Source organism: Pseudophryne corroboree (genome assembly GCF_028390025.1).
Source record: "Pseudophryne corroboree isolate aPseCor3 chromosome 3 unlocalized genomic scaffold, aPseCor3.hap2 SUPER_3_unloc_29, whole genome shotgun sequence".
NCBI classification, from domain to species: domain Eukaryota; kingdom Metazoa; phylum Chordata; class Amphibia; order Anura; family Myobatrachidae; genus Pseudophryne; species Pseudophryne corroboree.
The window spans coordinates 613537-625635 of record NW_026967518.1 but is presented as its reverse complement, the minus strand read 5'-3'; the positions used below and the strand labels follow the sequence as shown (position 1 = coordinate 625635).

Below are 12099 nucleotides of genomic sequence, written 5' to 3'. Positions count from 1 at the left end.
GAATGACATTACCGTCAAGAACCGATATCTTTTACCCTTGATTACAGAGCTCTTCGATAGGAGTTAGCGGAGCAACCATCTTTTCAAAGTTGGATTTGAGGGGTGCCTACAATCTCATCCGGATCCGTGAGGGTGACGAGTGGAAGACCGCCTTTAACACCCGTGATGGACATTATGAGTACCTCGTCATGCCCTTCGGATTGAGAAACGCTCCAGCTGTCTTCCAGCATTTAGTGAATGAGATCTTCAGAGACATCTTATACCGCCATGTCGTGGTTTATCTAGATGATATCCTTATCTTTGCCAATAATCTAGAGGAACATCGTTACTGGGTAAAGGAGGTTCTGTCCCGTCTCCGTGTCAATCATCTCTACTGCAAATTAGAGAAATGTGTTTTTGAAGTCAAATCCATTCCGTTTCTAGGTTACATTGTGTCCGGTTCCGGACTAGAGATGGATCCTGAGAAACTACAAGCAATCCGGAATTGGCCGATACCCTTAACCCTCAAAGGGGTCCAGAGGTTCTTAGGGTTCGCCAATTACTACAGAAAGTTTATACGAGACTTTTCCACCATTGTGGCGCCTATCACTGCGTTGACCAAGAAGGGTGCTAATCCGTCCAAGTGGTCTGAAGACGCTACGCAAGCTTTTCATCTATTAAAACAACGGTTCATCTCTGCACCGGTTCTGAAACAGCCCGACATCGACTCTCCTTTCATCCTTGAGGTGGATGCCTCCTCCGTTGGAGTAGGAGCGGTGTTATCCCAGAGAGCTAAAGATGGTCATCTACATCCTTGCAGTTTCTTCTCCTGGAAGTTCTACCCAGCTGAGCGCAACTATGCCATTGGCGACCAGGAGTTGCTAGCCATCAAGCTCGCTCTAGAGGAGTGGAGAGATCTGTTGGAGGGAGTTTCACATTCACTCACTATACTTACCGACCACAAGAATCTTTTATATCTGAAAAGCGCACAATGTCTTAATCCTCGTCAGGCCAGATGGGCACTTTTCTTTTCCAGGTTCGACTTTAAACTCCAGTTCTGTCCGGGCTCTCAGAATCGCAAGGCCGATGCCCTTTCCCGCTCTTGGGAGCAAGAAAATGAATCGGAGTCTTCAGACAAGCATCCTATTATTAATCCATTGGCATTCTCCACAGTAGGGATGGACTCTATGCCCCCACCAGGTAAAAGTTTTGTGAAGCCGGTGTTAAGGAAGAAGCTCATGCATTGGGCCCATGCTTCCCGTTTTGCCGGACATACAGGCATTCAGAAAACCCTTGAGTTTATCTCTAGGTCCTATTGGTGGCCAACTCTGAAGAAGGATGTCATGGAGTTTATTGCATCTTGCCCAAAGTGTGCCCAACACAAAGTATCCCGCCAGTCGCTTGCGGGGCAACTGGTTCCATTATCTGTTCCCCGTCGACCGTGGACCCATTTGTCGATGGACTTTGTTACAGACCTGCCTACGTGCAACAAGTTTAATACCATCTGGGTGGTAGTTGACCGGTTCAACAAGATGGCACATTTCATTCCTCTCACCGGTCTTCCGTCAGCTTCCAAGTTGGCTCAAGTGTTCATTCAAGAGATCTTCCGACTCCACGGTCTTCCTGAAGAGATTATCTCAGATCGAGGAGTACAATTTGTAGCCAAATTCTGGCGAAGTTTGTGTCAAGTCCTCCAAGTCAAGTTGAAGTTTTCTACAGCTTACCATCCTCAGACCAATGGTCAAACTGAGATGGTGAATCAGGACTTGGAGGCCTTCCTCCGCATTTATGTGTCTTCCTCTCAAGATGACTGGGTTCAACTCCTTCCCTGGGCCGAGTTCAGCCATAACAACCAATACCATTCCTCATCTTCTTCTACACCATTCTTCATCAACTATGGATTCCACCCTAAAGTTCCAGAATTCCAGCCGCTTCCAGCAACTTCTGTTCCAGCAGTGGATGTCACCTTGCGTCAGTTTGCAAACAACTGGAAGAATGTACGAGCGGCTCTGCTCAAAGCATCGCTCAGGTACAGGAAGTTTGCAGATAAGAAGCGTAGAGCGGTTCCTGCTCTCAAGGTGGGTGATCGTGTGTAGTTGTCCACAAAGAATTTGAGGTTAAGAGTTCCCAGCATGAAGTTTGCACCTCGTTACATCGGTCCTTTTAAAATTGAACAAGTCATCAATCCTGTTGCTTACAGACTCCAGTTACCTCCCTTCTTGAAAATACCTAGGACATTCCATGTTTCCCTTTTGAAACCACTGATTCTGAATCCGTTTCATTTTGCACTTCCTCCGGCTCCGAAAGTCCAGACTCAACGGGGAGTTGAGTATGAAGTTGCCAAGATTCTGGATTCACGTTTCCGTTACGGTCAATTACAGTATCTTATTGACTGGAAGGGCTATGGTCCTGAAGAACACTCTTGGACCAATGCTTCAGATGTCCATGCTCCTGCCTTGGTCCGGAATTTCCACTCTAAGTTTCCTCAGAAGCCTAAGAAGTGTCCTGGGGCCACTCCTAAAAGGGGGGGGTGCTGTCACGATCCGGGTATCTGGGCGCCATTACCTGCCGTTTAGATGCCTCCTGAAGCTGGCTCAGCGTTCCAGGGCCGGATTTCATCTGTAATACTGATGTCCACATTCTGCATCCCTATCCTGTCACTCTGAGACGCTGTCACAGCGGCGCCATGGTTACCATCTGAATGGCGTCTGCCATCCTCCGCGGCCTCCGCCGCCATTCCTGTGTTCCAGTATACAGGTTGTCAGAGTGGCGTCTCATGCCAGCCGCGGCCTCCGCTGTTGTCCGCGTGGTTCCAGTATGCAGTTGTCAATCTGGCGTCTCCTGTCCTCTGCGGCCGGCGCCGCCATTGCTGCTAAGTTTTCACATGGATTTCCAAACCAACTTTCCCTCCAAGTACCAACATGGGCGCAGCCATGTTGGTTTCTGTCACATGTTCAATCTCTACCAATCCGGTGTTCCCCTGGAATCTGCATAATTGCTTAGCCAATCCCTTCCTTGCTGCAGGTATAAGTATCCTGTGCCTGAGCAAGGAAGGCGTCAGTGCTTTGGTTGTCAAACCTAGTTCCAGTCTCTCTCCTGTGGTTGTTTTCCAGGTTTCCAGCTCTTGTCTCCAAGCTTCTACTAAAGAGACCCACTCCAGCCTACCACCTGCGGTGCAGCCTGACTCTGCAGTCCTCTGTGACTACTTCATTTCCAGCTACAGATTCACCTGCTTCCAGCACTCAGCTTCCAGCAGAGATCAGCTTCCCTTAAAGCACCGGTATTATTATTTTATCGCTCTCAAGCTTCATATTTCATTTGTATTTCATCGCTCTCAAGCTTCATATATCATTTAGCTGGTTCCACCCAGCACTCACTCCGTGTCTACATCTGACTGGTTCCAACCAGTACCCACAGCAGCCACTTCATCTTCAGCAGTCCAGCTTCCCGAAGAACATCAGCTGGTACGATCCTGGGTTATTCCCACTACTACAGTCGGGCCTGGTAAGGACTTTCCATCTAGGACAATAAGAACTGTACCCATACAACCAGAGCCCTGTGGCCACCCTGTAGTACCCAGGAACTGTGATATGTTATTGCTGATCTTACGTATTTCTTTTATTACTGCTGTGTTGCATGGAGTTTGTTAATAAACATCATTGACTTTTATCTTAATTGTCGTGGTCACGCCTTCGGGCAATCTTCCTACATGTAACTTACATGTCCAGGGGTCTGATACAACCTTCCAGGTTTCACTACAACTCAGCCTCTACAACTGAGGCTGCCTCCCGTCAGCTCAGGCCCTCAGTTGTGACAATAGGGGCCTACAGTAAGTCAGTAAGGAGGCAGAAGCTGCTTCTGGTACATGGACCCTGGTCATGTAGGGGTGGGAGAGTCAGTAAGATTATGTAATAGATGCCTACAGTAAGTCAGTAAGGAGGCAGAAGCTGCTTCTGGTACATGGACCCTGGTCATGTAGGGCTGGGAGAGTCAGTAAGATTATGTAATAGGGGCCTACAGTAAGTCAGTAAGGAGGCAGAAGCTGCTTCTGGTACATGGACCCTGGTCATGTAGGGCTGGGAGAGTCAGTAAGATTGTGTAATAGGATGCCTACAGTAAGTCAGTAAAGAGGCAGAAGCTGCTTCTGGTACATGGACCCTGGTCATGTAGGGGTGGAAGAGTCAGTAAGATTATGTAATAGGTGCCTACAGTAAGTCAGTAAGGAGGCAGAAGCTGCTTCTGGTACATGGAGCCTGGTCATGTAGGGCTGGGAGAGTCAGTAAGATTATGTAATAGGACCCTACAGTAAGTCAGTAAGGAGGCAGAAGCTGCTTCTGGTACATGGACCCTGGTCATGTAGGGCTGGGAGAGTCAGTAAGATTATGTAATAGGGGGCCTACAGTAAGTCAGTAAGGAGGCAGAAGCTGCTTCTGGTACATGGACCCTGGTCATGTAGGGCTGGGAGAGTCAGTAAGATTATGTAATAGGGGCCTACATTAAGTCAGTAAGGAGGCAGAAGATGCTTCTGGTACATGGACCCTGGTCATGTAGGGCTGGGAGAGTCAGTAAGATTATGTAATAGGGGCCTACAGTAAGTCAGTAAGGAGGCAGAAACTGCTTCTGGTACATGGACCCTGGTCATGTAGGGCTGGGAGTCAGTAAGATTATGTAATAGGTGCCTACAGTAAGTCAGTAAGGAGGCAGAAGCTGCTTCTGGTACATGGACCCTGGTCATGTAGGGCTGGGAGAGTCAGTAAGATTATGTAATAGGGGACTACAGTAAGTCAGTAAGGAGGCAGAAGATGCTTCTGGTACATGAACCCTGGTCATGTAGGGCTGGGAGAGTCAGTAAGATTGTATTATAGGGGCCTACAGTAAGTCAGTTAGGAGGCAGAAGCTGCTTCTGGTACATGGACCTTGGTCATGTAGGGCTGGGAGAGTCAGTAAGATTATGTAATAGGGGCCTACATTAAGTCAGTAAGGAGGCAGAAGCTGCTTCTGGTACATGGACCTTGGTCATGTAGGGCTGGTAGAGTCAGTAAGATTCTGTAATAGGGGCCTACAGTAAGTCAGTAAGGAGGCAGAAGCTGCTTCTGGTACATGGACCCTGGTCATGTAGGGCTGGGAGAGTCAGTAAGATTATGTAATAGGGGCCTACAGTAAGTCAGTAAGGAGGCAGAAGCTGCTTCTGGTACATGGACCCTGGTCATGTAGGGCTGGGAGAGTCAGTAAGATTATGTAATAGGGGCCTACAGTAAGTCAGTAAGGAGGCAGAAGCTTCTTCTGGTACATGGACCCTGGTCATGTAGGGCTGGGAGAGTCAGTAAGATTGTGTAATAGGGGTCTACAGTAAGTCAGTAAGGAGGCAGATGCTGCTTCTGGTACATGGACCCTGGTCATGTGGGGCTGGGAGAGTCAGTAAGATTATGTAATAGGGGCCTACAGTAAGTCAGTAAGGAGGCAGATGCTGCTTCTGGTACATGGACCCTGGTCATGTAGGGCTGGGAGAGTCAGTAAGATTATGTAATAGGGGCCTACAGTAAGTCAGTAAGGAGGCAGAAGCTGCTTCTGGTACATGGACCCTGGTCATGTAGGGCTGGGAGAGTCAGTAAGATTATGTAATAGGGGCCTACAGTAAGTCAGTAAGGAGGCAGAAGCTGCTTCTGGTACATGGACCCTGGTCATGTAGGGCTGGGAGAGTCAGTAAGATTATGTAATAGGGGCCTACAGTAAGTCAGTAAGGAGGCAGAAGCTGCTTCTGGTACATGGACCCCGGTCATGTAGGGCTGGGAGAGTCTGTAAGATTATGTAATAGGATGCCTACAGTAAGTCAGTAAGGAGGCAGAAGCTGCTTCTGGTACATGGACCCTGGTCATGTAGGGCTGGGAGAGTCAGTAAGAGTGTGTAATAGGGGACTACAGTAAGGAGGCAGAAGCTGCTTCTGGTACATAGACCCTGGTCATGTAGGGCTGGGAGATTCAGTAAGATTATGTAATAGGGGCCTACAGTAAGTCAGTAAGGAGGCAGAAACTGCGTCTGGTACATGGACCCTGGTCATGTAGGGCTGGGAGTCAGTAAGATTATGTAATAGGTGCCTACAGTAAGTCAGTAAGAAGGCAGAAGCTGCTTCTGGTACATGGACCCTGGTCATGTAGGGCTGGGAGAGTCAGTAAGATTATGTAATAGGGGACTACAGTAAGTCAGTAAGATTATGTAATAGGGGCCTACATTAAGTCAGTAAGGAGGCAGAAGATGCTTCTGGTACATGGACCCTGGTCATGTAGGGCTGGGAGAGTCAGTAAGATTATGTAATAGGGGACTACAGTAAGTCAGTAAGGAGGCAGAAGCTGCTTCTGGTACATGGACCCTGGTCATGTAGGGCTGGGAGAGTCAGTAAGATTATGTAATAGGGCCCTACAGTAAGTCAGTAAGGAGGCAGAAGCTGCTTCTGGTACATGGACCCTGGTCATGTAGGGCTGGGAGAGTCAGTAAGATTATGTAATAGGGGCCTACATTAAGTCAGTAAGGAGGCAGAAGAGGCTTCTGGTACATGGACCCTGGTCATGTAGGGCTGGGAGAGTCAGTAAGATTGTATTATAGGGGCCTACAGTATGTAAGTAAGGAGGCAGAAGCTGCTTCTGGTACATGGACCCTGGTCATGTAGGGCTGGGAGAGTCAGTAAGATTATGTAATAGGTGCCTACAGTAAGTCAGTAAGGATAGCAGATGCTGCTTCTGGTACATGGACCCTGGTCATGTAGGGCTGGGAGAGTCAGTAAGATTATGTAATAGGGGACTACAGTAACTCAGTAAGGAGGCAGAAGCTGCTTCTGGTACATGGACCCTGGTCATGTAGGGCTGGGAGAGTCAGTAAGATTATGTAATAGGGGACTACAGTAAGTCAGTAAGGAAGCAGAAGCTGCTTCTGGTACATGGACCTTGGTCATGTAGGGCTGGGAGAGTCAGTAATATTATGTAATAGGGGACTACAGTAAGTCAGTAAGGAGGCAGAAGCTGCTTCTGGTACATGGACCCTGGTCATGTAGGGCTGGGAGAGTCAGTAAGAGTGTGTAATAGGGGCCTACATTAAGTCAGTAAGGAGGCAGAAGATGCTTCTGGTACATGGACCCTGGTCATGTAGGGCTGGGAGAGTCAGTAAGATTATGTAATAGGGGACTACAGTAAGTCAGTAAGGAGGCAGAAGCTGCTTCTGGTACATGGACCCTGGTCATGTAGGGCTGGGAGAGTCAGTAAGATTATGTAATAGGGGACTACAGTAAGTCAGTAAGGAGGCAGAAGCTGCTTCTGGTACATGGACCCTGGTCATGTAGGGCTGGGAGAGTCAGTAAGATTATGTAATAGGGGACTACAGTAAGTCAGTAAGGAGGCAGAAGCTGCTTCTGGTACATGGACCCTGGTCATGTAGGGCTGGGAGAGTCAGTAAGATTATGTAATAGGGGCCTACATTAAGTCAGTAAGGAGGCAGAAGATGCTTCTGGTACATGGACCCTGGTCATGTAGGGCTGGGAGAGTCAGTAAGATTGTATTATAGGGGCCTACAGTAAGTCAGTAAGGAGGCAGAAGCGGCTTCTGGTACATGGACCCTGGTCATGTAGGGCTGGGAGAGTCAGTAAGATTGTGTAATAGGGGCCTACAGTAAGTCAGTAAGGAGGCAGAAGCTGCTTCTGGTACATGGACCCTGGTCATGTAGGGCTGGGAGAGTCAGTAAGATTATGTAATAGGGCCTACAGTAAGTCAGTAAGGAGGCAGAAGCTGCTTCTGGTACATGGACCCTGGTCATGTAGGGCTGGGAGAGTCAGTAAGATTATGTAATAGGGGCCTACATTAAGTCAGTAAGGAGGCAGAAGCTGCTTCTGGTACATGGACCCTGGTCATGTAGGGCTGGGAGAGTCAGTAAGATTATGTAATAGGGGCCTACAGTAAGTCAGTAAGGAGGCAGAAGCTGCTTCTGGTACATGTACCCTGGTCATGTAGGGTTGGGAGAGTCAGTAAGATTCTGTAATAGGGGCCTACAGTAAGTCAGTAAGGAGGCAGAAGCTGCTTCTGGTACATGGACCCTGGTCATGTAGGGCTGGGAGAGTCAGTAAGATTGTGTAATAGGGGCCTACAGTAAGTCAGTAAGGAGGCAGAAGCTGCTTCTGGTACATGGACCCTGGTCATGTAGGGCTGGGAGAGTCAGTAAGATTATGTAATAGGGGCCTACAGTAAGTCAGTAATGAGGCAGAAGCTGCTTCTGGTACATGGACCCTGGTCATGTAGGGCTGGGAGAGTCAGTAAGATTATGTAATAGGGGACTACAGTAAGTCAGTAAGGAGGCAGAAGCTGCTTCTGGTACATGGACCCTGGTCATGTAGGGCTGGGAGAGTCAGTAAGATTATGTAATAGGGGCCTACAGTAAATCAGTAATGAGGCAGAAGCTGCTTCTGGTACATGGACCCTGGTCATGTAGGGCTGGGAGAGTCAGTAAGATTCTGTAATAGGGGCCTACAGTAAGTCAGTAAGGAGGCAGAAGCTGCTTCTGGTACATGGACCCTGGTCATGTAGGACTGGGAGAGTCAGTAAGATTATGTAATAGTCACCATCTTATAGGCAGCCGGTGAAAGGAACAGAGAATGGGTGTTATGTGGTAAGTCTGGTTGGTAGGTAAAGCTGAGCTGTAGCCCTGCCCTTTGTTGGTGAACTTCTACCATATGGACCTGTTTCACAAGGACTGAGTCACAGCCAACTGGCATCACCCACACCTGGAGCTCAGCTAGACAACCATTTAGGATTGGTACTGGGTACTCAGTACCCGGAGAAAAGAACAGGTCATCTGCATAGCAGTGGTAGATGAGGGCATGACATCTGGTTATTTCAGAAAGAAAAGATGACTACTGGCGCTATAATACTAGATGGCGCATATATGAATGAAGACGCCTGTATAATAAATAACCATCTGGTTTTATTCAAGACAAAATATTATTATTTTTTAACAACAAACTACTTTCACTATGTAAAATTCACGTATACATGTCATCTAACATTTTTCCTAATTTCAACAACCATTAAAAATCACCTGGCATGTGTTACCATGATAACTATTTCCAGAAATAGATCTTTCATAATATGTCCCGTAAGTGTGTTTTAGAAGAAAATACGCTTAAAGGTGCTGTCCCAAATTGTGGTTGCTGCTCATATGCTATGTGCACACAGCCTAGCACCCCATAAAGCAGGCATATCCAAACTGCGGCCCTCCAGCTGTTGTGAAACTACATATCCCAGCATGCCCTGACACAGATTTGCTGTCAGAGAATGCTACAGCTGTGTCAGGGCATGCTGGGATGTGTAGTTTCTCAACAGCTGGAGGGCCGCAGTTTGGACATGCCTGCCATAAAGCATATATTGCTGTACGTGGTGTGAAGATTATTTCACCCACCAGTAGCATGTATATTGCAAAAAGCATAGGATAGGATAAGAACCTTGAAGAACAACGCATGGCAATGATAAGTATACTCCAGAAGATTAAAATGGTTCCTCACCTGAGTGATGCCTATTGTGTGCAACAAGAGATGATTTATTTCTCAGAGTATAGAAATGGCTTCTCACCTGTGTGACTTCTGTGATGTGTAAGTAAATCACATCTTGTTAGACAACATTTCCCACACTCAGAGCAAGAAAATGGATTCTTACCTGTGTGACTTCTGAGATGTATAAGAAGATTTGATTTGAGTGCAAAACATTTCCCACACTCAGAGCAAGAAAATGGCCTCTCACCTGTGTGACTTCTCTCATGATTAATAAGATGTGATTTCTGTGCAAAACATTTCCCACACTCCGAGCAAGAAAATGGCTTCTCACCTGTGTGACTTCTCTCATGATTAATAAGATGTGATTTCTGTGCAAAACATTTCCCACACTCCGAGCAAGAAAATGGCTTCTCACCTGTGTGACTTCTCTGATGTCTAACAAGTTCTGATTTGAGTGCAAAACATTTCCCACACTCAGAGCAAAAAAATGGCTTCTCACCAGTGTGACTTCTCTGATGTCTAACAAGATCTGATTTGAGTGCAAAACATTTCCCACACTCAGAGCAAGAAAATGGCCTCTCACCTGTGTGACTTCTCTCATGATTAATAAGATGTGATTTCTGTGCAAAACATTTCCCACACTCCGAGCAAGAAAATGGCTTCTCACCTGTGTGACTTCTCTGATGTCTAACAAGTTCTGATTTGAGTGCAAAACATTTCCCACACTCAGAGCAAAAAAATGGCTTCTCACCAGTGTGACTTCTCTGATGTCTAACAAGATCTGATTTGAGTGCAAAACATTTCCCACACTCCGAGCAAGAAAATGGCTTCTCACCTGTGTGACTTCTCTCATGATTAATAAGATGTGATTTCTGTGCAAAACATTTCCCACACTCCGAGCAAGAAAATGGCTTCTCACCTGTGTGACTTCTCTCATGATTAATAAGATGTGATTTCTGTGCAAAACATTTCCCACACTCCGAGCAAGAAAATGGCTTCTCACCTGTGTGACTTCTCTGATGTCTAACAAGTTCTGATTTGAGTGCAAAACATTTCCCACACTCAGAGCAAGAAAATGCCCTCTCGCCTGTGTGACTTTTCTGATGTAAAACAAGATGTGATTTCCGTGCAAAACATTTCCCACACTCAGAGCAAGAAAATGGCCTCTCGCCTGTGTGACTTTTCTGATGTATAACAAGATGTGATTTCCATGCAAAATATTTCCCACACTCAGAGCAAGAAAACGGCTTCTCACCTGTGTGACTTCTCTGATGTCTAACAAGATCTGATTTGAGTGCAAAACATTTCCCACACTCAGAGCAAGAAAATGGCCTCTCACCTGTGTGACTTCTCTCATGATTAATAAGATGTGATTTCTGTGCAAAACATTTCCCACACTCAGAGCAAGAAAATGCCCTCTCGCCTGTGTGACTTTTCTGATGTATAACAAGATGTGATTTCCGTGCAAAACATTTCCCACACTCAGAGCAAGAAAATGGCCTCTCACCTGTGTGACTTTTCTGATGTATAACAAGATGTGATTTCCATGCAAAACATTTCCCACACTCAGAGCAAGAAAATGGCCTCTCACCTGTGTGACTTCTCTCATGATTAATAAGATGTGATTTCTGTGCAAAACATTTCCCACACTCAGAGCAAGAAAATGGCTTCTCACCTGTGTGACTTTTCTGATGTATAACAAGCTGTGATTTGTATGTAAAACATTTCCCACACTCAGAACATATCAGTGGCCTCTCAACTGCCTTACCTGTGTGTGGGTTAATAGGCTTTGTGTTCTGTGTAAAACATTTGGCATCTATAGAACAAGGAAACACTGTATCTACTGTCAGAGCTGTAACAGATGCACCAATATCAGAGTGATCAGGAGAACATTTCCCAGGATCAGAGGGCTCAGCTGATAGAGCTAGATGTATAATTGGGGTAATGGGGTTATCTCCTGGAGAATCCTGTCTACTGTCATTATCTTTTATGTCACAATCCGGGGATAACATTAGATGTCCTTCTGAGATATTCCTGCTTGTGTGTCCACCTGCTGGAAATAAAATACATTATGGAAATGTGACATTTTCTGTAACAATATTAATCTTGTAAACAATAGGAGAAGACAACTCTCTGGGACACTTAATTGTAAATGTGTGTGTATAATAAAACATAACTTTTAATGAAGGCTTTATAATATTGTGTCTCAGATTATCATTGTGTCCACCCTCGTGAGAACACTCACAATAACAAATGTAATATTATAATAAGACTTAGATATAGCTCTCTCTTGTACTGGTAACGAACCATGAAGTATAAATGGAGACGTAGTCCCTCGGCAAGTCCTATGTCAGCACCAATGTAAAACAATGGATGGGAAACATATCGTATGAATTGGAGATTCTAGATGAACAATAACATCAGTCATATGAGCTGATGGATCAGAGAAATGTCTCCTAACGTTACTCCTGGAAGCATTGGTAAGGTAGCATTCCTTTATGTGTGTGCTCATACACTGGTAAGCCTGTACATGTGTTACTCACCCTTATATAAGGTATATTGCTATAGCAGAGTAGGTGTGGAACAAGGAATTT

At 46.1% G+C, this 12099-nt stretch overlaps 2 protein-coding genes across 2 annotated transcripts in view; one reads left to right on the top strand and one right to left on the bottom strand.

Moving 5' to 3' along the window:
• LOC134983913 (oocyte zinc finger protein XlCOF6-like) overlaps positions 1–12099 on the top strand; it is a 127435-nt gene that overhangs the window by 34919 nt on the left and 80417 nt on the right. The window lies entirely within an intron of this gene.
• Positions 9303–12099, bottom strand: part of LOC134983908 (zinc finger protein 420-like) — a 37312-nt gene continuing 34515 nt past the window's right edge. The window contains exon 7 of the mRNA XM_063949519.1: positions 9303–11558. Within this exon, the coding sequence (XP_063805589.1) occupies positions 9553–11558 (2006 nt within the window). The 3' untranslated portion in view covers positions 9303–9552. The remainder of the gene's footprint in view (positions 11559–12099) is intronic.